The sequence below is a fragment of the Chrysochloris asiatica genome, unplaced genomic scaffold, assembly GCF_000296735.1.
Source record: "Chrysochloris asiatica unplaced genomic scaffold, ChrAsi1.0 scaffold00097, whole genome shotgun sequence".
Lineage (NCBI taxonomy): Eukaryota > Metazoa > Chordata > Mammalia > Afrosoricida > Chrysochloridae > Chrysochloris > Chrysochloris asiatica.
The window spans coordinates 7,269,190-7,294,769 of record NW_006408615.1 but is presented as its reverse complement, the minus strand read 5'-3'; the positions used below and the strand labels follow the sequence as shown (position 1 = coordinate 7,294,769).

General features: G+C 48.5%; 1 protein-coding gene across 1 annotated transcript in view; it reads left to right on the top strand.

Moving 5' to 3' along the window:
- Positions 1-25,580, top strand: part of PARVB (parvin, beta) — a 179,319-nt gene that overhangs the window by 137,709 nt on the left and 16,030 nt on the right. The window contains exons 6-10 of the mRNA XM_006866841.1: positions 494-609; positions 4,210-4,268; positions 8,798-8,817; positions 18,013-18,074; positions 21,173-21,241. Coding sequence (XP_006866903.1) covers positions 494-609; positions 4,210-4,268; positions 8,798-8,817; positions 18,013-18,074; positions 21,173-21,241 — 326 coding nt within the window. The remainder of the gene's footprint in view (positions 1-493; positions 610-4,209; positions 4,269-8,797; positions 8,818-18,012; positions 18,075-21,172; positions 21,242-25,580) is intronic.

The window sequence follows — 25,580 nt, the reverse complement described above, 5'->3', positions numbered from 1 at the left end:
GGCTGGTAGTTTCGAACTGCTGACCTTAAGGTTCCCAGCCCGATTCGTAACCACTACGCTACCAGAGCTCCTTTTACAAGAAGCTGAACTAGACACGAATGAACCTCCCCTTAGATTTGGACTTGCATCCTTCAGAACTGTGAGAAAATGTATTTCTGTTCTTTAAAGCTATCCCCTTATAATACTTCTGTTAGGGAAGCTCTAGGTAAGTAAGACCAGGAAATAACCAAATGAGTCGTGGAGTCGATTGTGACTCATGGCGAGCCCAGATGTGTTCAAGACAACTGCTCCACGGGATCTTACAGGGTGATCTCTACACAAGTAGCTCACCAGACCTTTCTTTCATGGTACCACTGGATGGGTTCCAGCTGCCAACTTTTCAGTTAATTGAGAGCAAACCGTGTGCTCCACCCAGAGATCTTGGTAAGGGAGCCAGGGTTCCTCTGTAACTGAACATAACACATTCCCATCCTGTTCTCCTCTTCTCTCCCAGCAATTCACGGGAAGAACCTGGTGGCTATCATCCAGCTCCTCGTCTCTCTGGCCATGCACTTTCGGGCCCCAATCCGGCTTCCGGAACATGTCTCTGTGCAGGTGGTGGTTGTGAGGGTGAGTACTGCCAGACTGGTCTCCAAACGGTCGACTTGCCCTCCCCCTGCCCAAGCTCTGTCCTTCTCCAGCTTTATTTAGCTATTTCTCAAAAGACTGCCTTCCATTTTGTCCTCCCTCTTGACAAAATGGGATGTCTCCGCTGGCTTTCAGACACGTGATAGGAGCAGGAACAATGGCATTGATTGAAGAAAAGCAGATCTGGGGACAGGACAGCATGTAGGTTTAATTTCCTACATTTTTTGAAAAGAACATTGATTTCTCGCCAAAGCCACCACGTTGGAATTCAGTACCATTGAACGTACTTATTACTTAGGTACTAGAGGAGGCTGAGCCCAGCGGTGTGAAATAGATACCCAAATCAAGGCCCCGCAGCGTTTGCTCTGCGGTGTAGTCCGTCTCCTGCGCTAGCTCTTTTCTGGGGCTCCTTGCTCTCGTTTCAGTGGAGAAGTGAAGCCAGGTTCTCGGTCGGCTAAAGAAGTGATGCCTCTCTCTCACCTCTGCCCTGATATTTATGTGGAAAGGCTGTCCTGGCTTTGTATTCTTTTAGTCCAGAGTTTTAAAGGGGTCTGGTGATGCAGTGGTTAAGCACAGGCTGCTAACCCAAAGGTCAGCGGTTCGAACTCAGCACCTGCTCCCCTGTAAAGATTTGGAAACCCCATGGGGCAGTTCTTGTCTGTCAACTTGACAGCACCTGATAGCAACAATATGGAATCCTGGTGTGGTGCTATAGGATAAGCACTGCACTGCTAGCCTCCAGGGCAGTGGTTCAAACCCACCAGCCGCACCTTGGAAACCCTATACGTGGTCTCTATGCGTTGGAGTCAACTCAACAGCATTTAGCAACAATAACAAAATGTGCCTTAAAGCATCTACTATGAAAACCTCAGTGTGGTACTATAGGATAAGCACTGGACTGCTAACCACAAGGCCAGTGGTTCAAACCCAGCAGTCACTCCTCGGAAACCCCTATACAGGGTCGCTGTGAGTCAGAACCGACTTGACTGCAGTCAACAACAACACTAATAACAACCCCATAGCGCAGTTCTATTCTGTACACATGGGTTCACCACGTGTCCCTGTCAACTCAGTGTCAAGCACTCTCTGCATAGCTGTATGCTCAGAGGTAGAATTCTCGCCTTCCATGTGGGAGTCACGGGTTTGATTCCCGGCCAGTGTACCTCATACATGGCCGCCACTCATCCATCAGTGGAGACGTGTGTGTTGCTATGAGGCTTAGTTTCCAGACTAAGAAGACTAGAAAGAAAGGCCTGGATATATCATTCTGAAAACCAGCCAATGAAAACCCTCAGCATCACAGTCCAGTCTGCAATGGATCATGGGGCTGGTGGGAGGACCAGGTGGCATTTTGCTCTGTTGTGGGCGGGGGCTGTATGAACCGGGGGGCTGACTTGGTATCAGGTAACAATGACAACCACAAGGCACCAAGCCCTCAGCACAGGACTACTGACGACACGTGAAGAGCACACGCCTCCCTGAGCCACCTTTATCTGCCAGAGCGTCCAGGTTATTCCACTGTGCTTACGTCACTGAGCTTACGTCACTGAAACTACCAGCAATTAAGTCTCTTCTGTCTTGTAGTCTCTCTGGTCCCAGTTCAGCTCCGGTGGTCTCGGTGGTCTCAACCTGACAGAAATAGCTTTTGCTGGCAGTCAGCATGGGGTCCTAGCCATTTCACCCTGTTTCCTTCCAGGGAGGAATATTTGTGGTCGGCGGTGGTGACAGGGCAGGGGAACCATTCCTACTTCCCTTGTCCTTGGATGCTCCCTCCTCAGGCGGCCAGCCGGGAAAGGCTGCCCAAGGACACGGGAGTGTGCTTCTCAAACCCTCGTACGTCAGAAGCAGAGCCCCTTACAGCAGTCTCAGTCACCGGATACTTCCTTTCCGACGTGCACACTGGCCCAAGAATGTCTTGTAGGTTTCTGGGACGCCATGCTGATGCTGGCGGCCCAACCAGGATTGCAGAAGAATTCCTTGGGGTCATGCCCAGCAAAGGCTGGAAAGAGACAAGCAGGTCCCCAGAACAGGCCTGCATTGATGTTCTGATGACCTCCTGGCCTACTGTCTTCCCCTGTGGACTCGCTGCCCCTCTACGTCTGGCCTTGCCCAGGTCACCAGTTACCTGGGGCGAAGGCAGCCTTGCAGGTCTAGGGTCTTCACTTAGTACCTAGTGGCATGGTGGTTCTGTGCCGTGGAGTCGGTTCCGACTCATAGCGACCCTGTACAGGGTTTCCAAGGCTGTAAATCTTTATAGGAGCAGAAAGCCTCATCTTTCTCCCGCGGAACAGCTGGTAGTATTGAACTGCTGACTTTGCGGTCTGCAGCCCGATTTGTAACCGCTACGCTACCAGAGCTCCACTTAGTACCTTGTGGCATAGTCCTGAGGAAATCACTTACTTTCTCCAAACTGCAGTAATGTCCCTGTGAAACTTGAGGTGACACTTGTTAAGTGAGGTCGAGTAGGCACCAATCCAAAGTGCCCTGTGCATAACAGGACAGAGCGCACTACAAACCATGCAGATATTCGCCTTTGTGTCTCCAGTATGTAGCCCTGGCTGTTCCATGTGTGACTGGGCGGATAAAGGACCGTGGGTGGTCCTCCCTGGGCCTTTCATAGAGTCGGTCAAAACAAGACCTTGAGAAAGCTGAAGGTGGATGGGCTGCTCTTCATCAGGAAGCACCAGCATGAGGGGTTCCTGGAGGTTGAGATCAGGAGAGTGCGGGGGCTCGGATATCCAGAGATGCTCACAGTAGGGTGCTTTGGAGACAGGAGATCCCCATCACTCGTTCTTCAAGGGGTTCGAGGAGGGGCCAGCAGTAGATTAGCTGAAGCTTCTCTCCACCCTATGCTCCTGTGGTACAAGGGGCTGCTACCTCCACACCCACATCCCACTTACAACTCCACCTCCACCACTCACATCTCCACCTCCACCACTCACATGTCTACCTCCACACCCACTTCTACCACTTACAACACCACCTCCATCACTCACCTCCACCCCTTACATCTGTAACTCCACCTCCCCCACTCACATCTCCACTTCCACCACTCACATCTCCACCCCCAACCCACCTCCATCACTTACATCTCCACCTCCACTACTCTCACCTTTGTCAACACCATTCCCACCGTCCTCACCATTGTGGTTGGGGAACAGTGTTTCCCGTACCTAACTGCATTGGGTGCATCCTTATCTGTGGTTTTCCCTTTGAGGGAGCTCCTCACCCTGACCGGCTGCCCAATATAGAGACTCCCTTTGAGAGCTGGTACTTCTCTCCTGAGACCCACACAGCTGCCGTCTCAGAGGGTAATGTGGAGAACAGAAGGTGGGGGGAAGGTCAGACACAAAGCACCATTCCTGTGGTCCCCTGTGTTCACCTGGAAGTGACCTGGATGTTCACTACAGCCATTCATACCTTCCTAGCCAGTCAGTCGTGGCTGACTCCTGTCTGTCTGTTGTATGCTGGTCTCCTGGCCGAGCCCTGTGTATAGGTCTTCAATCACTCTGTTGATAACCGTGCAGCTGGGAGGGTGTTTTGCTTTGTTTGCTTGTTAACTCCTTGTTTTGGGGATTTCAGAAACGAGAAGGCCTCCTGCATTCCAACCACATCACAGAGGAGCTGACTTCAACCACAGAGTAAGTGGCCCGTGCTCCCTGCTCCTCTGAGTCCTGCTTCTCCCATATGGTCCAGACCCAGTGCCGCTGCTTCAGCGTGTGGGGGTCACTGTCCCCTGGATGGCCCATTAGATTAGCCTGAGGGTGAGAGTCCCATGTAATCTTCAGCCCTTGCTTTCCTTTCTTCATGTGTTTCCTTCAAAGCTTGTAATGTTATTGCTAAGGACCATTGAGTCGGTGCTGACTCATAGAAACTCTGTATAGGCTTTTCAAGGCTGTCAATCTTTATGGGAGCAGAACATCTTTTTCCCATGGAACAGCTGCTGGACTGTATCCACTGACCTTGTGGTTTAACAGTACGTTGCTTATCCCACAGAACCACCACCGTTGGAGACTTATTATTTAACAAAAGGGCTCTGAAAGGTGGGTGAGCCTAAAACCTTTGCCCTGAGATAATCTTTAAATCCTAAACCACAAATACCCCTTGAAGTCCTCTTTAAGCCAAACAATAGTTGAACTGGTAAAAAATGCCTGCGTTGATCATTTGTTGTTGTTGTTGTTGTTGTTGTTAGGTGTCATCGAGTTAGTACCGACTCATAACGACCTTATACACAGCAGAACAAAACACTGCCCGATCCTGGGCCAACCTTACAATTGTTGCCACGCTTGAGTCCATCGATGCTGCCACTTCGCCAATCCATCTTGCTGGGGGTTTTTCTTCTTTCTCTCTGACCCTCCACCTTACCAAACATGATATCCTGCTCCAGTGACTGGTCTCTCCTGACAATATGTCCGAAGTATGAGAGACGAAGTTTGGCCATCCTGGCCTCCAAGGAGCACTCTGGCTGTACTTCTTCCAGCACAGATCTGTTGGTTCTTTTGGTAGCCCACGCCTTGATCATGGTGCTCTTTAAAGAACTGTATGTTGCTATTGTGGATGAAATTGACGATGGCAATTCGAAAGGTTAGATAGGAATCTGCGGAGGCAGTGAGCTGATGTGAATGAGGGAGGAACAACTCAGAAAAGGGGAGAATAGTTGCACAACTAAAAAACTGTATTCAGTGCTACTGAATTGTGCAGGCAGAAATTGTTGAATTAGTGTATGTTCTGCTGTTTATATTTTCAACAGCAGCAAACTTAAAACAAAAGACTTTTTAAAAAATTTCAAACTAGTAGATTAAAAGAGGAGAAAGAACGCTGAGAGAGAGGAGAAGAGAGAAGGAAGAGTTGTTCGAGGTGATTAGAAACCTGTCATTTTTGTTGTCTGTCTCACATTAGCATTGTCACATGGGGCGTGGGGAGCCACATGTCTGAACTAGAACTTTCCTTTGACAGACAGTGCCTCTGAGCATCTCTTATCTCTTAGAGAAGACCAGGGGGTGATTTTGTAAGAAGTCTAAATGACTTCAGATGCATTGAGAATAGCAAACCCAATAGTATGTGTATGTGTGGTTTTTAGGAGCCTCTGTCATACTCCCAGTAATGGAGTTTAAAATTGGCTGTGTTTGTCTCTCTTCAACCAACCTGTTCAAGATGAAACAGTGTTCAAAAATAGATGGTTTCAACAAACAGATCAGCTCAGTGCACTGAGATTAATGACTGCATCAGGGATACGTGGGTGGTCTATCAAAAATTGGAGCTGACACTGGAAACCACTTGTGGCGTGTGAGCTGTTAGGGGGAGGTGACAGGATGCAGACATTATTGGATGTGTGTGTGCCTGCCATCCACTCCAGACCAGGGACGGGAGCCGGGAGGAGTGTGGTCCTATGCCTCGAGGACTTCCTCAGCTCATTTGGTGGTCCCAGCAGCAGTGAGCCATTGGAACTGCACTGGATTGCATTTTATCACCCAATAAGACACACTGAAGTCCTAAGTCCCGTACCTGTGAAGGTGAACCTGCTCACACACAGTCTTTGAAGATACAATTAGGTAAGTGAACATGAAGTCATAGTGGACCAGAGTGGACTCTAACCCAATATGTAGGAGCGTGTTAGCTCTGCAGGACAAGCACTGGACTGCGAGCCACAAGGTCAGTGTTCAAACCCACCAGCTTCTCCACAGAAGAAAGATGACACTTTCTGCTCACCTGAACATTTACAGCTTCAGAAGCCCTACACGATGAATGGGAACTATGAGAGGGAACTTGACAGTACTTAACAATGACAAGCACCCCATCTAGTGACGTCTTCACAAAAGAGGAGGAGAAACAGAGACACACAGAGGGAAGATGCTTATGTGAAGATGAAGGCAGAGCTTGGAATGATGTAGTTACAGGATCAAAAGGTCAAGGACTGCCAGGGGTCAGCCGAAGCTGGAAGAAATGAAGAGGTTCTTCCCTGAAACCCTTCAGAGAGAGCATGGCCCTGCAGACATGTGGATTTAGGACTTCTGGTCTCAGAGCGGTCAGATAAGAAAGCCCTGTTTGCCTCCATTGGGATGCTCTGTTAGGGCAACTCTAGGAAGCTAATACAGATTGTCGGTGAGCTCTCTAGTTTTGTAAATCAAACCACGTCTGTCTTTAGATAAACCATTTTATTTGCTCTCACTTCTGAGAGTCAGCAGTTCAGGCTGGGCTCAGCTGGATGGTTCTTCAGATGCCTGGCAGCTGGGTCGGACTGGGTTGCAATGGCCCCTGTCCCAGCTCACCCTCCTCAGCCCCCAAGCCCCAGGGTTCATTCCTTGAGGCATCGGCCCCACCTTCCCAGGAGCCTCCATGCCCTGCCCGTTTCTCTGCTTTACAGAGTCTGCTCCAGTGCCGCCGCCTTCAGAAAGTTTTCCCTGTTTGACATGTGGCTCCCTCCTCATTCAATCCACTGCCGTCCAATCGATGCCAACTCACAGTGACCCTAGAGGACATGGTGGACCTGCCCCAGAGGGTTTATGTGGCTGTAGATCTTCATAGATTTAGACTGCCACATCATTTGTTCCAGGAGCGGCTGGTGGGTTTGAACCACCAACCTTGCATTTAGCAACCCAGTGCTTAACTCATGGCACCACCATGGCTCATTTCACTCTCATTTGTTGTGATTAATGCTATCAGTTTGGTTCTGACTCATAGCAACCCTGTATAGGGTTTCCAAGGAGCAGCTGGTGGGTTTGAACCTTATGGTTAGCAGTCTAGCGCTGACCCTTCAACACCACACCAGGAATCCTTAGTTCTCATGGAAGTTTCTCTATTATGAATGGAACGGTGTGCTCCCTGCCAACCCAAATCCTATATTGAAGTCTTAACCTCAGTTCCTTTGAAGGTGGCCTTGTTATCAGTTACCAAGAGGTCATACTGCAGGAGGATGGGAGTCCTAATTCCATCTGAGTGGCATCCTTATGGAAGAGGAGGAGAGACCCAGAAACACAGAAGGATGGCTTCATGAAGATGCAGCCACAAGCCAAGGAATGCCTGCACTACCAGACGCTGGAGGCTTAGAGTTGTGGAGAGAGCATGGCCTGGCTGACACTTGAATTTGGAATCCTGGTCTTCTGACCGTGAGAGAATGCATTTCTGTTTTTATAAACCGCCCAGTCTGTGTGGCGTTCCGTTATGGCAGTTCAAGGAAACTCATATATCCTACACGCTGCAGCTACTGTACCAACGAGCCGTGTTGAAACACGCCTTCTGGATCTTTCTTCCACTGCTGGGACTCTGGATGATTTATTGCTGTATCTCCAAGTCTGCCACAGAGTAGGTGCTTAAATGAATACTCATTAAATTAGACAGAGTCAAAGGGTTAGAAGTGAGGATGGCGAGGCTTTGGCTCATTTACTTGTACTTCGGAGAAGTTATCAGGAGGGACCAGTCCCGGGAGAAGGACATCATGCTGGGTAAAGTAGAGGGTCCGCGGAAAAGAGGAAGATCCCCAACGGGATGGACTGACACAGTGGCTGTAACAATGGGCTCAAACAGTAACAATTGTACTGATGATGTAGGACCAGGATGTGATTTGTTATTTGTACATCCCCAGCACTGAACAGCAACAAAGACCTTGAGCATACAGGGATTTGAGCATGAAAAACAGATCTCATTGCCTCTCGGGAAGGAGTTAGGTGTTTGTGCATTAGAACCAAGGAAAAACTTGGCATTTGCTCGTCATGCATGCAGTTTAGACTGCTTAAAACCAGGAACTTGACCTGGTGCTTTCTTTAGGATGCTTTTTCTTCAAGATTCCCTGGAACTATATCATGCTTACTCATGAAAATGTGCCCATTGAATAATCTGCAGCCTTGCATTATAAGGTTTGTCCTCAGTGGCTTGCTTATGGTGTTGGCAAAGAATATTGACAATATGTGGACTACCAGAAGAATGAACAAATCTCTCTTGGAAAATGTACAGCCCGAATACTCCTTAGAAGCAAGTTATATGAGACTTCATCTCTTATACTTTGGGCATGCTATCAGGAGGGACTAGTCAGGTCCTGCAGAAGGACATCATGCTTGGTGGATTAGCTGGACAGTGAGGGACCCTGGCTCTGTGGGCTCTGTCATCCTATGTGGCTGTTTATCACACTGTCTCAAGTGACCGGAATAATGGCTGTCTCTCTTTTCATTTGCAGGATGATGATGGGCCGGTTCGGTGAGTAGCGTGTACACGGGACGGTGTGGGTTGCTGAGCGAGCTGGGGTCCATGCCACCACACGGGGGGTGGGGGCTGGGGGCTGGGGCCCAGACTTCTTGTTCCAGCCGTGAGTTGAGTTTCTTGGAGCCATGAGAGGCTGGATGGACCTGAGATGAAGTGGGTGCGGTGGGCGCTGGGAAATGGATGTGTCTCGGTGGTTCTCCATGTTGAGGACTGAGATAGAGACGGGAACTAGGACGTCGAGTATAGTTATTCCGTTTAGAGGATGTTACTGGTGGCAAGGAGCTCTGGTAGCGTAGTGGTTACAAATCAGGCTGTGAACCTTAAGGTCAGCAGTTCGAAACTACCAGCCACTCCATGGGAGAAAGATGAGGCTTTCTGCTCCCATAAAGATTTACAGCCTCAGAAACCCTGTACAGGGTCGCTATGGGTTGGAACCGACTCGACGGCACTTAACAACAACAATTGGTGGCATAGTGGGTAATGAACTCTTCAGTTCTTAAAGATCGTGAGCAAGAGAGAATGCAGTGAGTATACATCTTCAAGGTCAGCAGTTCAAATCCACCAGCTACTCCAGTGAAACCAGATGAGGAGTACTGCTTCTGTTAAGATTTACAGCCTTGGAAACCCTATGAGTCAGTACAGAGAGACAGCGCACAATAACTTTCATGTAGATAACCCCTGGTGGCACTGTGGTTAAGCACTTAGCTGCCAACTTAAAGTCAGCAGTTCGAATCCACCATCCACTCCTTGGGAGAAAGATTTGGCAGCTCCCATAAAGATAATGGCCTTGGAAACCCTACGGGGCAGTTCTACCTTGTGGCACTGGAGGATAAGTACTGGATTGCAGGGTCGGTTTGAAATGTAAGGTTGGCAGTTCAAACCCACTAGCCGCTCCTTGGAAACCCTATACAGGGTCACTATGGGTCCGAACCGATTTGACGGCACTTAACAACAACAACATATAATATTTTCAAGGAAACCTGGTGATGTTGTGGCTTAAGCAGTGAGCTGCTAACTGTAAGGTTGTCAGTTCAAACACACCATTAGTTCCAAAGGACAGAGATGAGACTGTCTGCTTTGATAAAGATTTACTGTCTCCGAAACCCTAAGGAGCAGTTCCCTTCTGTCCTGTAGTGTTGGTGTGGGTCAGAATTGACTTGATGGCACTGGATAGATTTTGTATGTATTTTCCACCCTAAAATCTCAGGCCTCACAAACCTGTCAGCCAGGCCTGGCTCTGACCCAGCCTGTGTTTCTTCTCCAGTCTGAGCTATTCAGCTGTGAACTGGGCTGGTAATGGTTTTTACCTTGGAATTGCTGAGAGGGTGTTTGGTAGTGAGTGTGGGCTCTGTTGGCTACACTTGGCTACTAGCAGAAAAGTTGGAGGTTCAAGTCCCCCCAGAGACACCTCGGAAGAAAGGTTTGGTGTCAGCTTCTAAAACACCAGCCCAGTTCTACCCTGATGCACCAAGAGTTACAAGTGACTCAGTGGCAGCAGTTAGAGTGCTCAGCTGTGACCAAAAAGTCTCTCGCTGGAACCCACCGTTGGCTCTTCAGGAGGAAGACCTGGTGGTCTGCTCCCAAAAGATGACACACAGGAAACCCTTTGGAGCAGTTCTGCTCTGTCCCACGGGGACTCTATAAGTCAGTCGGAATCGACTCCATGACACCCAACAACGACAACTGTCAGTAAGATGGTTAGACCTCTTTTACCAATTAGCTAATATCCTCCATCTTCATCTCAGCACCAGACGGCTGGCAGCAGGCGGGTAGCTTGTAGCAGCGTTGACACCGTGGGAATGGACACCCTCGGCTGGGATTCTAGCCGCAGTCAGAGCCACTCCACCCTGTCCAAGGGCCATACCAGTACTTGACCCCACATGCCTCTCCACGAGCAGGGCCAGGAGAAAGCTACTGAAAGGAACATGAAGACAAAAGCAGCCTCCCACCTGCCTGGATGACGAGGGTGTTTCTGGGTGCCTGGGCACTGTGGGTGTTCTACAAGGGTCAGCCATGCTGAGAGGCACTTGCTCATTCCTGTTGCTTTTGTACAAAAAGTGGATGTGGCTCTTTAGTTCTTAAAGATCGTGAACAAGAGAGAATGCAGTAATTATAAGTCCTTAAGCCTTCTTAAGTAGACCTTAAGCTGTGCTGGGAAAATTCACAGTCCTTCCTTTTTTTTTTTTTAAAGGAACAAGTAAGTTCTTTTTGAGATCTTTATTATTAAAACCATGGTGAGGTTGGCCCAGCACCGCGCAGTGTTTCGTTCTGTTGTGTGTGGAGTCGCTATGAGTCGGCGCCGACTCGATGGCACCTAACAACAACAACATTATTTAAAATAACATTTTTATTAAAATAACAACAAGGTAAAAAGATGAAATTCTCCCTCGCATGATTGGTCAGGGGGCAGGCCAGCAGTGAGGAGAGGTTGTATGGGCCCCCCAGCAATGGACCAGCCTCACCATTGTTCTGTCTTTAGGTGGGAGTATCTTTTCTCTTTTCTTTGTATGTTGAGAAAGCTCAATCCCACTAGGGATAAAAGAAAATGGGTCTGTAAGAACCTCAGCGTTTTAAAAGTGTTTTAGAGGAGTTGTCTTGACCCTGTTTGGGATGCACTTAGTTGAGGCTTGGGTTACTTAGGGGGAGTGTATACACATCCTATGGCTGAGAAGACCCTGTGGCTGAGAAGTCTCCAGTCTGGTATGCAGGATGGTGTCCCACGTGAGAGCCAGGGACTCCTGTGTGGAGCCTCAGTACCTGTGGGTCAGACCCAGGAGATGTGGGAACATTCAAGGGGGGACTCTGGAACCACGGACCCATTACTTCACGATTCGCTTCCTGCTCGTGAAATGCAAACAGGACGTTTTAATCAGTGACAGGTGGTGAGTCCCACCCTGGCTCTGCTGCTGCTGCTGACGTATCTCCCAATTGCCTAGTTACTCACATGGGGGGCAAACCTGTCTTGTCTTTTGTCCTGACACACCCTCAGTCTCTAGTCCTCCTCCTTCCCAAATCAGATCCTCCTTGCTTGGCCTCAGGCTTGCCCTTCCAGAAGGTTGCTAAAGTGCCCCTTACCCTCTTCATCATCTGCCCACCCCACCCCCTTGGCTTGTGCTGAGACCACTAAGACTCTTGCCCAGATGACCCCTCTGGACCCTCTCAGCTCCTCTCTAGTTGTCTCCCTCTGATTGCCCTGCTCCAGCCACGTGGCTTCCTCGTGCCTGCTTCCAGCCTTAGTACTTGCCATACTCTTTGCTTGAAATGCTCTCCCTCTAGATTACCCTATGGCTCACACCCGCCACTCCTCAAATGTCACACTGCTCAGTGAGGATCACCCTGTTACATTCTCTGCCCTCCCTGTTTCCTCCCTGCCTTGCTAATTTTTAAAATGGTCTTTGCTTTCTCTGTCAGTGTTGTTTGCACATGTAAAGTGCCTAGTACGTGTTTGGCAGACACAGTTGGTGCCAACAGAACTTAGGGGTCCCCAAGACTCTTCCCTCGTAGCTTCTTAAGTGGCTCCTTAGGTAATAAGCACCCTGTGGCAGGAGCCCGCTCTTCTCCAACCTCCAGCTCCAGGCCTGAAGCACACAGTAGGTTGCAGCAAGCGTCAGCCACTCCAGAAGCTTCTAGAACGCCAAGCAGACCCTCCTTGGCCAAAGGCTGATGCTAGTCTGGTATTGGGGGCCTCCATTTCCCATAGGAGGGTTCTGAGTGAGGAGGGGGAGGTGGGCTTGGGCAAGCATCTCTCCTGGTGGCGTCACTGCCTGACTGAGGTGGGGGCTAGAGGCATCTTTTGTGGAATCCTGTCTCAGGGGAGCTGGGAGGTTGCAGCCTGGTCTCCATGGCAACGGGGCTTGTTGGTCTGATTTCTTTCTCTTTCGCAGGCATTCCCCCTCCCCCAGGCTCCTGCTGGCTCAGAGCCCCCTCCTGAGGCTGTGTCAGGACACAGGGGAGGGGGCCATGTCCACCTCTCTCCCTTGAACCCTTCTGAGGGCTGAGGGTCCCTTTCGTATCCACCCCCCCCCTTCCTACCAACAGAAGTCCTTCTAGAAAATTCCAGCCTGACCACACGGGACTCATCACTGCACTCTGCAGGATACAACCCCTCCTCACCTGAGTTGGCCCACACCAGAGACCCCCATCCCTTGAGCCTACTCCAAGTTTCTTTCTGTCTCTCTCTTTGTGCCTTCTGTTCCCACTGTTTGGAATGCCCTTCCACCTCCTCCCGTCCCAGCTCAAACATACAGGCTTCTTTGCAGAAACTCCCTTGGATTCTAAACTTAGGTGCCTCTTGGCCCCGACAAGCAATGGGATAGAAGGGTGTGGAGAGGATGTAACTGGGTAAATGCCACAGGTGTTGGACAGAACTGGGTTTGGCGGGGACCTGACTGAAGAGATCTGACCCCCATAAAGCCGGTACCTGGAGGAGAGCTGTGGCCACAGCATCTGATTCCTCAGAAGAAGCCAGAAATTCAGAACTTTTTGACGAACTTTCCAATTTAAAAAATGTTGACTCTAAAACAAACCCCCAAATTGCCAACTGTGCATGGAGCCAACTATGCTCTGCTTCGAATTAGATTTGGGTGAAACTGTGTGGTGCTTTGGGTTAGGCATTAGGTGGCTAATCCCAAGGTTAGTGGTTCAAATACGCCAGGAGAAGGTTGAGGTTGTCAGCTCCTGTGAAGATTTACAACCTCAGAAACCCTACACAGAGTTACTGAGCCAGAATTGACTTGATGACAATGGGTTTGTTTTGGGGGGACAGTCAGTACAGCCTTGTCTCAGAGTGCAGCTGTGTTCCTGTCTTTCAGAATGTTCCGTAACTTTCCAGAACATTCCGACACTTTCCAGAACATTCCAGCACTTTCCGGGTTTTACCACCTGGTTTGTCCATCTGCCTCTTCCAGAGCCGATGTCACTCAGGGTGGGACTGGGCCCAGAGCCTAAGAGGGAAGTGGGGTATGGGAGGAGGGCAAGGGGGTGGATGTCCTCAGCTGGTGGCTTGTCCTTTTATTCACAGTCATGTTTCATTACCCCGCCCACGGGTAGGGAAGAAGCCTCATCCCCGCTTTGCTGTTGTAAGGTGCCATCAAGTCAGTGCCAACTCATGGTGACTCCGTGTGTGCAGAGTAGAACTGTTGCCCAGAGTTTTCACGGCTGTGCTCTTTCAGAAGCAGGTCACCAGGGCTTTTTTCTGAGACATCTGTAGATGGGTTTGAACTGCCACCCTTTCGGTTTATCATCGAGCGCTTCACTGGGTGTGCCACTCAAAGGCTTCTGTTCCTACTTTACAGAGGAGGAAATGGTTTCTGAACTTTTAACTTGGGCAACAGGCACTTAAATTCCGCTCCCAAGGCAAAGGTGAATCTGCTGGTGTGTGGTCTGGTGTCCCCACGGCCTCTCCTGGCAGTGATAGGCTCAGTCCTGGAGCACAGGTGAGCATGGCCGTGTCGGGGGAGCCGTGGGCACATCCTCCCAGACCACAGCACCTCCTGAGGTTCGCCTGTGTGAACCCATCGGTGGTCCAGCTAAATATACCCGCTGACGCAGGCTCTGCTCTGTGTGGGGTTTCTTAAGCTACAGCTAAAGTCTGCTCTGCTTTGTGAAGATTTAGCTGCTTCTGTCTCAATGAGTATAATCGGATTTAAGTGATTAGAAAAATAATCTACCACGGCGTGTGTCAGGGTTGTTGTTTAGTGAGGTAGATTGGTGCTCGCGGCCCCAGACACACACCAACACACACATGTAAACATATGTATGTGCCCCCCCACACATGCATCCCTACATACTGACACTCACACACCCATATCCATACATATGTGCATACTCAAATAGACTCACACACACACTCAAATCCACACACACTCACACATCCATGTCCACACACACACACATATGCTCACACATCCATGTCCACATGCTCAGACATCACATCTATCTATACACACCCGTCTACATATCCACTTACATACCTACATAAAAACCCATACCTTGTATACACATACCTATCCACACCACACACTGCACATATATATTCCCTCCCACACCCAACCGCCACCTATATACACACTACACATATACACACGCATATGTACACACTACACACTTACTCAGGCACACACCACACATGCATATACACATGTGATCTCTCTCTCTCTTCCTCTTTGTCTCACCCCCCCCACCCCACCCCCACTGAGGCCCAGTAGAGGCTTGCTGTGCTGGCCTGGGCTAGACGGAACCTGGGTGTGAGCTGCCCCTAGGGCACTGATTTTGGGTGCTGAGCACTCCCCTTTGGGGGCGAGCACAGCTGGGAGGCATCTCTGGCTAACTGGGGTAGGCGTTTGCTCTTTGCCCCTTCCTCACTCTCCTTTGGGGCTCTCTAACCATCTTGGATGCCTCTGAGGGAGACCTGGGCTGGCTCTGGGTCTGGACACAGGCTACCCATCCGGGCTGGAGGAGACTTCTCAGTGGGTCCAAGTGGGCTCAGCTGTCTGGGGGCCCCACCTTGGAGCCTGTGTGCACCAGTCTCCCTTCAGGCCACCATCCCCTGAGCTCCCACTGCTTCCAGGAGTCTTGGAGGGCAGGGCTTGTTTCCCAGTGCCCCTTCACCCTCTGCTCTGACAGCATCTCCTTATTAATCACATCCTCTGGGCTGCTGAGTTTCCTCCCGCCTCTCTCAGACCTGCCCAGTGCTCAGCCTAGAACCTGCGCCCAGCCTACCTGTGCCTTTCTTATCAATCTGTAGCTGGGGGGGGGTGGGGGTGGGGGTTTCCGGTGTCTTCGTGCCGAAAAGTCCACAGGGGACAAGTCTCTGTATTCTGAGTGGATGAGAAGCTATTGGAAGGTCCTGGGGGTGAGTGGGGGTGCATGAGCAGCTGGGACAAAGGCCCTGAGGCAGGCATGTGCCCCATATGGCGAGGGGCAGCAGAGAGGTGAGTACCAGGAGACGACACTGGAGAGGTGGGCAAGGGGCTGAGCCCCCTTGGACCCGACAGGTTTGCAGAAAAGAGAGTCATTTTATACGGAGAGACACGAGAAGCCACAGGATTTGTTTTTATGAGTGAAAGTTTACAGGGCAGATCATCAGTTTTACATTCAACAAATCATATACTTTGTTTCATTAAAATGATTATAATCCCCTCCATGTACCATCAGTTAACAGTATTTCCCTCTATTCATTTTAGCTGTTTTTTCTTTAAAGCACTCAGGCATATATAATAATTTAAACCACCAAAGGGCACATTCTGAAAATCTGCCTCCTGGCCTCCAGCTCTCAGTCTCTCTCTTTCCATGAATCTCGAGTCCTCAGCTGCTCCCTCTCTCCAGGTCCCCATCTCTGCCTCCATCTCTGGTGTCCCTGCTTCGCCACAGCGGGTAGTAGTCAGCACTTGAAGTGGGGACCCTGAAGATTTGATCTGGTTTTCCCTTTAGAGGGTTCCGTACTGGGGGATGTCTGGCTGGGAGGCCCAGGAGTACAGTACATTGGGTAGAAAGAAGGCTGCGAGGATAGTGGGGCTGCATGGGATAGGGTGGGCGGCAGGGTCCTATTTACTAAGGGAGGGAATCAAGGACGCCTCCAGATCTAAGATGTGATGACAGCAGCTGCTTCAAAGCGCTAGTCGAGTATTTCTTTTTTAATTCAGAAGGAATCTTCTAGAAGCATCTGTTCTTGTTGTTGTTAGGTGCCATCGAGTTGGTTCTGACTCATAACAACCTTATGTACAACAAAGAATTCTGCTGGGCCGTGCGCTATCCGCATTACTGTACTTACGTCTGAACTCATTATTGCTGTCACTGTGTGAATCCGTTTCATTCACGGGCTTCCTCCTGTTTGCCGACTCTCTCTCCAGTATGATGTCCTTCTCCAGGGACTGGTCCCTCCTGATCACATGTCCAAAGTATGTGCGATAAAGTCTCGCCATCCTTGCTTTTAGGGGGCATTCTGGCTGTTCTTCTAAGACACCATCTGTTGTTGTTGTTAAGCATTGTCGAGTCGGTTCTGACCCATAGCGACCTTGTATAGGGTTTCCAAGGAGTGGCTGGTAGATTTGAAGTGCCAAACTTGTGGTTCGAACTAGCCTTGCGGTCCAGCGCATTAACCCACAGCACCACACCAGGAGTCAAGAGAGCATTTAGTATCTACTATGGCAGCATGGTAGTTATGAGTCAGGCTGCTAACCTCAAAGTCAGCAGTTCAAAACTACCAGCTGTACTGAAGAAGAAAGATGAGGCTTTCTGCTCCCATAAAGATTAACAGCCTCGGAAACCCAACTCCATGGCACGTAACCACCACCACCACCTTGGTTCTCCCCAAAGTATAATACCTTTCCCTGATTTTTCTGAGATTTGGCAGAGCCTTGACAGCCAGGTAGACCTTCAGTTCTGGCAGGAATTCAAGAGCCTCTACCCAGGAGTCTGGAGTCCTGGCATGGCACTATGGGCTTATGCATCAGACTGCAAAGCCATTTGAACTGCAAGGTCAGTGGTTCAAGCTCACCAGCTGCTCCTTGGAAACCCTGTACAAGGTCGCTATGGGTCAGAATTGACTCGACGGCACTCAACAACAACAACGCCCAGGAGTCCTGTTGTGGTGCTGCAAGGTAATGCGCTGGCCCATAAGGTCAGTTTGAGCCACAGGGTCGGTGGTTCAAAGCTACCAGTCACTCCTCAGAAACCCTATACAGGGTCGCTGTGGGTTGGAACCGACTCAACGGCACTTCACAACAACCCAGGAGATGAAGGTTAACGGAAAAATCTGCGTTTGGGCCGTCTGCTTCCGTAAAGATGACAGCCTTGGGAGGGATCTACTCTGTACTCTAGGATCTCTGGGAGTCCAAGCTGACTTGACAGCAATGGTGGCCTTGGGTACCCAGGAGTCACTGGGGGCACAGTTAAGCACTTGACTACTATATGCAAAAAGTTAGCAGTTTGAACACATCCAAGAATGCCATGAAAGAAAGTCTCGGTGATCTGCTGCCCAAAACTCTCAGCTGTTGAAAACCCTGTGGAGCTCAGTTCTCCTCTGACACACGTGGGGTCGCCTTGAGTCAGAACTGACTCCAACAGTGTTGGAGCTGAGGCTGAACACTGAGGAGGTGAGAAACCAGCTTGTCTGGTGGGTGAGGCTCAGAGCAACACAGAATATTTCTAGTAAACTCTCCCGTGTGTTTCTCTTGAATGCCTTGGCAGAGCGGGATGCCTTCGACACCCTCTTTGACCATGCCCCGGACAAGCTCAGTGTGGTGAAAAAGGTAAGCTTCCGGTTGGGTTGTCTGTCTTGCTCTCATCCCATCCAGCATGAACTCCATCCATGCTGGGCAGAAGGTGGGGACATGTTTGAAATCTCTGAAATGTTTGCCACGTGGATTGAAATGTAATTATAGTCAAAAAACGTTAACTGCAGTGCATAAAATTAGCACCTTTTAACTCAACGTCTCTGCGCTCAGGGTGTCTTCCTGCCCACCCGCCTCTCTCCTGCTAAGTGAATTACCCAGCCGGCTCTGCATGGCAGTCTCCTAGTTTTTTTTTTTTTTCAGTGTGGAAATGTTTTTAAAGCATGTCAACCTGCTGGCTCTCGCTTGCCTCATTACCATGAAGCCGCATTCGCAGCCTGCCCGGTAAACACACGTGGGCCCTGCCTTCCCAGCTGCTGCTTCCTTGCCAGACAGAAGCACAAAGGGCCTTCAGTGGCCGGGAGAACAGGGGCAAAAATCGTGTGACCCCAAGACTCTGGTGGTGATTGTCTTCCAGGGGGAAGCTCCAGGAAACCTTGTCCCGTCAAGGGAATGAGACACACCTGGGTTGCACTTAGTTACCAGTGCACCTTCAGACATGTCCTTGGGAGACCATGGTAGGATGGATGGATGCACCCTCTCCCTCCTGTGAAGCCTGAGGAGCCATCCTCTGCCTGAGACGTGGTCCCCAGATGGGTTTCTGAACTGCGGGACTTTTCGGAGCTTTTAACAGTTCTTCAAGGTGTCGATAATTGGATTTATTATTTATTTGGGAACTAGCCTATCAAATTCCTTTGGAACCCACTTTGGTAAATGTTGGTCCTGGCTTGGACAATGAGGTTCTTAGTTACTCACTATGGGTGATCCTTCAGGATAGAAACTTCCGAGCACTCCCACGGTTGTTCCGTTGGGCATTTGTGTGGGTGAGGGGATTACCTTGGAGCCACAGGGTATTGCCCTTACCCTACCCCACGCCGGCCACAGCCCTGGGTACCCTGACAGAGGGACTCCATATATGCCCTGGACTTCTTCTCTCTGCACTGCCCATCAGAACGCCCACATTCATGCCTCACACAGATGTTTCATGCTCCACTTGTGTGTTTCACGCATTACATGTATATTTCATCGTCACATGTGTGTTCCACATTTCCTGTTTCACATGCAAGAAAATATATTGCTTGTTTCACATATATTTCATATTGCAGGCTTCCACAGACAGGTCTCACAAATTTCACACATGTGTCATGTTCCACAAGTCCTGGTTCACATGCATGCTTCATGCTACAGGTTTGATGTAGTGTGTTTCAATTGCTTGTTTCATGCTACACAATTGACACATGTTCTACATGTATGTGTTAATGGTATGTCCCACCTTACATGATCCACACACATTCCATATTTTCACATGTGTGTTCCATGTTTTGTTCCTTGCATATGTGTTTCAATGACACGTTCCACCTTACAGGATCCACACATGTTCCACATATAGGTTTCACATTTCCACACACATATTCCATGTTTTGAGCCTCACACTCATGTCTCAGTGACATGTTCCACCTTACATTTTTACATGTACATCCCATGTTTGTACCTCACATGTATGTTCCAACACCATGCCACAGGGCCCACACATGTTCCACATGCATGTTTCACATTTTCACATGCATGTTTCATGTTTTGTGCCTCACATGCATGCTTCAATTGCCGATTGTACCTTACATGCCTCACACACGTTCCACATGTCTGTTTGACATCTCACATTGCATGTTCCACCTTGAGTGCTTCTCCTGCTCACACAAGCTAGGCCACATTTGCATAGCTGCATACCAAGTTTTCAAGGCAGGGCTCTCTCTGACTGTCTTGTCCCAGCCCCAAGCAGACGCCAGGTGCATAGTAAGTCATCAGTAATTATGTGGAGGCTGAGTAAGGGCATGACGTCAGCTCCAGGAGGGAGATGGAATGCAATTGCATTCCCATGGAAGCTGATGTTGAAAAAAGTGAGCAGTGACCAGTTTTAAACTTCTGCGGGGAGGAGAGGTGGTGTCACCTGGTATGCATGTATCAGTATGGAGCCCTCTGCTGCCCCGGCACCCTGGCTGGGGGACAGGGGGACTCCATTCATTGACACTGTGGTGGCCATGGCCCGAGGAGGGTTTTCCTAATGGTTTTCTAAGAGTCATGTTGCTGTTACAGGTTAAATCTAGGATACGTTTAAAACCTTAATACCTTCCACTTGCTATTTAAGGAGCTCTGGTAGTATAGTGGGTATGAATTGGGCTGCTAACCTCAAGGTCTGTAGTTCGAAACTACCATCCATTCTGTGGGAGAAAGATGAGACTTTCTGTTTCCATAAAGATTTACAACCTCAGGTGTTTAAATGATCATATATTCTTGAGTGTTTTTGTGTACAGTAAAAAAAAGAAGACTACAACAAACCAGAGGGAATGGAAGCAAATGCTGTTGGATGATGATGCATGGAGGGGATTGTAATCATTGTAATGAAACGAAATTCCATAGGATGAGCATAAAACTGATGCTCTCCCATGTAAACCATCACTCAATTCACAATAAAAATGTAAAAAAAAAAAAAAAAAAAAAAGATTTACAGCCTCGGAAAATGAGTCAGAATCCACTCCAAGGCACACAGTCACCACCACCATCTTGCCATTTTATCCTCAGAAGACCTTGATGCGTCTTCTCTGCGTATAAGCATGTGTCTATGTGAACTGGAGAACAGATAGGCTTGGTTTTCTCCAGCCAGGGTAGAGTTTGGCATTGGGGTGGGTTGAGAGGGAGTTTTGGGGGACACTGTGCTTCTGTAAATGATGATGAGGTGATCTGGGAATGGATAGTGGTCATGGTTAAGCATCATGACTGTAATTAATGTTACTGAATTGTGTGTGCAAAAAATGTAGACGTGGCACCGTTTTTTGCTAGGTATCTGCTCAAACAGTAACTGATAACTAAAGGAATATTAAGAACTGTCATCTAAACACGGGCCTTTTCTTTGCGCCAACAGAGGAGACTGCAGCCATGTTCCACTGCGCTGGGCCAGCTGCACCCGGTAGAGGCTGAATCTCATCACTCATGGTCCTTGTATCTTTTTGCCTTGACAGTCCCTCATTACGTTTGTGAACAAGCACCTTAACAAGCTGAACTTGGAAGTGACCGAGCTAGAAAGTCAGGTAAGGTGTGTCTTGAGGTGTGAGGATCCTTTGTACTGTGTTTGCAGTTCCCTTTGATTCCTGGTGGCGCAGTCCTTAAACACTCAACTGCTAACTGAAACTTTGGCAGCTTGAATCCACCAGCTGCGCCATGGGAGAAAGAGGAGGCAGTCCTGGACACCCTCCGGGGCAGTTCTACTATGTCCTCAAGGGTCGTTATGAGTCAGAATCAACTTGATGGTAGTGGGAGAATTTAATGAATACCCCGAATTGTACAGTTAAAGATGGTTAGGTCCCTCGGTGGCGCAGATAGTGAAGCATCCAACTATTAGCTGAAAGTTTGGCAATTGAAACCTCCCAGGAAGCCCCTTGGAAGGCAGAGCTGGGGATCTGTTTCTGAAAGTCACAGCTCTGAAAACCCTATGGGGCAGTTCTAGTTTACACACATGGGGTTGCCGTGAATCTGAATAGACTCCATGACCACTAGTAACGACAACAACAACAACAACAACCTAAAGATTGGCAGTTCAAACCCACCAGTTACTCCGTGGGAAAAAGGTGGGCAGTCTGCTTCCATCAAACACAACCACTTTGGACACCCCATGGGGCAGTCCTCTAGGGTCGCTATGAGTTGTCATTAACTTGACGCCAGTGGGTTTGGTTTGGGTTTTTGGGTTAAGACTTTCTGTCACCTCCCAGGTTCTCCTTGAGACTCTCCCCTTGCCCCCCATATCATTCTCTACAGAGATGTGGCATTGTCCTAAAGAAAAGAGCCTTTGTAGGGGGCTGGGTCCCAGAGGGTTTAATCCCCAGGTGGGTGTTAAAGTAAAGCAGGCCCCCTTTTGTTCACCTGACAAGGAATTTCCATTGCACTGTTAACCCCAGCTACACCAGCTGCTTCTCAGAACCTCCTGGCCCCACGTTGTGCCTTCTCTGGGCCTTTGTACGTGCAGACCCTTCAGTCTAGATCTGTGTCTGCTCGCCTTTATAGTCCGTACCTCGACACTAAGGCCAAACCCACTGCCATGAGTCCATTCCAGTTCATAGCGAGTCTGCCCAAGGTTTCCCAGGCTGTCAGTCTTTACAGGAGCAGACAGCCTCATCTTTCTCCCACGGAGCAGCTGGTGGGCTCGAACCACCAACCTTGGGGTGAGCAGCCCACCACATAATGCACAGGGCCACCAGGTCTCCTTAGCACCAAGGCCGGCGCCTAGCAAATGCCTGATAAGTATCCGTTTAAGGAATGAAATCAAAACCAAACGAGTTACTGTAGACTGGATTCCAGTTTGTGGCAACAGTATAGGACAGAGGAAAACCGTCCCAACGGGTAGTCAAGCTGCAATCTTCATGAAAGCACACTGCGACATCTTTCTCCCTCAGAGGGGCTGGTGGATTTGAAGCGTCAACCTTTCAGTTAGCAGCCAAATTCTTACCCAAGGCACCACCAAGGTGATCACTTCCAATCTCAATCTCTCTCTCTCTCTCTCTCTCTCTCTCTATATATATATATATATACATAAGGAGCTCTGGTAGCGTAGTGGTTACGAATCGGGCTGTGAACCTTAAGGTCAGCGGTTTGAAACTACCAGCTGCTCCGCGGGAGAAAGATGAGGCTTTCTACTCCCGTAAAGATTTACACCCTCGGAAACCCTGTACAGGGTCGCTATGGGTCGGAACCGACTCGACGGCACTTAACAACAACATATATATACATACATACATAGGCGGTTCAAACTCATATATATACACATACATAGACGGTTCAAACTCACCATCTGCTCCTCAGAAACCCTGTACAGGGTCTCTGTGGGTTGGAATCAACTTGACAGCACTTAACAACAATATATATATTCATTGTTGTTGTTGTTAAGTGCCGTCAAGTTGGTTCCACCAACTCATAGAGACCCTATATAGGGTTTCCCAGGAGCAGCTGGTGAGATTGAACCGCCGACCTTGTGGTGCAAATTGATCTTGCAGTCCAGCGTATTAACCCACGGTGCCAGGGGTACCATTTATTTATCCCATCGGTGTGTCAGGAACCATGGCGAACTACGAAGATGTTATTTAAGCCTGAAAGTCACCTTTGACATTGTTGTTATCAGTTGCCACTGAGTCATAGCGCCCCCATGTGTTGAAGAGTAACACTGCTCCCAAGGGTTTTCCAGGCTGGGACCTTTCAGAAGCCAATTGCCACACTTTTCTTTCAAGGTACCTCTGGGTGTGTTGGAACTGCTCGCCTTTGGGTTAGCAGCCTGTCACATAACTGTTTGTGCCCCGTCAGGGACTCTGTGGGAAGACTGCATACAAAATATTTCTTTTGTATCAATTACATAAAGGATACATTTCCCCAACACTCACATCTTCAGTTCCACAGTGGAAGTAGGCTTTTGAGTCCAAGGCGAGCATTACAGACAAAATATAATTTTCCCCGGATTAGTTGGGTGCTTGAATTTAGAGTCTTTTGAGTTCTTGGTATCGACTCCTCGATACGCAGCTGATGGTATTAAAACCCTTGGGTGGCTGCTTTCACTTCTTCCTCTTTCACTTTTCTCATTTGCTTTTCTAATTAAAAAAGTAATTCAGGCTCATTGTAGAAATGTCTGAAAATGCAGATAAACAAAACAAGTACAAATCATCGGCAATCCCGCGGCCCGAGAGGGGCACTCCATTCTGCTCGCCTACAGGAACATGGCTCCTCCAAGGAGATGTGGGGCTGCCTTGGAAATCTGGAGGGCCCATCTTGAATGTGTGTGAGTACGTAGAAAGTAGCATTTCCCATTCCACTCTTGCCCCAGATCCCCAAGTTCCCACCTCCACTTTCAGAGGCAGCTGACTAGAGTTAGCAGTTGGCTGTGTGTTCTTCCAGACATGTGACATACACAGTGAATCTGTGTCAAGAGTCTGCAGTTGCTCTGTAATGAGAGTTTGCTGTGCTGTCCTGGCGTGGCCCTGTGGGATAACGCACTGGACCACAAGGTCAGTGGTTCAAATTCACCAGCTGCTCCTTGGAAAGCCTATTCAGGGTTGCTATGAAGAGAAACAGCTGTAACATTTATTAATAATCAGAACAGGGACTGTATGAAGTATGAATTTAAGAAAATTAGAAATTGTCAAAAACGAAATGGAACGCATAAACATCGATATCCTAGGCACTAGTGAGCTGAAATGGACCATTCTGAATCTGACAATCACCTGGTTTACTATGCCAAGAATGACAAATTAAAGAGGAGTGGTGTCGCATTCATCATCAGAAAGAACATATCAAGATCTGTCACGAAATACAATCCTGTCTGTGATAGGATAATATCCATGCACCTACAGGGAAGACCACTTAATACCACTATTTTTCAAATTTACGCACCATCCACTAAAGCCAGTGAGGATGAAATAGACGAATTCTACCAACTTCTTCAATCTGAAAATGATCAAGCATGAAGTCAAGATGTATTGATAATACTGGTGATGGGAAACAAAGAGGAAGGATCAATAGTTGGAAAATATGGCCTTGGAGATCACATGATAGAATTTTAAAAGTCCAATGATTTGTTCATTTCAAATACCTTCTTTAGATGGCATAAGAGACAATTATACACCTGGACCTCACCAAATGGAATACACAGAAATCAAATTGACTACATCTGTAGAAAGAGACGATGGAAAAGCTCCATATCATCAGTGCAAACAAGGCCAGGGGCAGACTGTAGAACAGACCATCAATTGCTCATTTGCAAATTCAAACTGAAGCTGAAGAAAATGAAAACAAGTCTACGAGAGCCAAAATCTGACCTTGAATTTATCCCACCTGAATTTGAGATCATCTGAAGAACAGATTTGATACATTAAACACTGAAGACCAGAAGAATGTGGGATGACATGAAGAAGAAAACAAAAGGTCATTAAGAAGACAAGAAAGAAGGAAAAGACCAAAATGGATATCAGAGGAGACTCTGAAACTTGCTTTCCAGCAGAGATGCTGAAGCAAATAGAAGAAGTGAGGAGGTACAAAAGCTGAACAGAAAATTTCAAAAGTCAGCTCGAGAAGACAAAATCAAATATTATAATGAAATGTGCAAAGACCTGGAGTTGGAAAACCGAGAGGGAAGAACATGCTTAGCATTTCTCAAGCTGAAGGAACTGAAGAAAAATTTCAAGCCTCAATTTGAGGTATTGAAGGATTCTCTGGGAAAATTATTGAATAATGCAGAAAACATCAAAAGAAGATGGAAGGAATACACAAAGTCACTGTACCAAAAGGAAATGGTCATTGTTCAGCCATTTCAAAAGGTAGCATATGCTCAAGAGCCAATGATACTGAAGGAAGAAATCCAAGGTGCACTGAAGGTATTGGCAAAGAACAAGG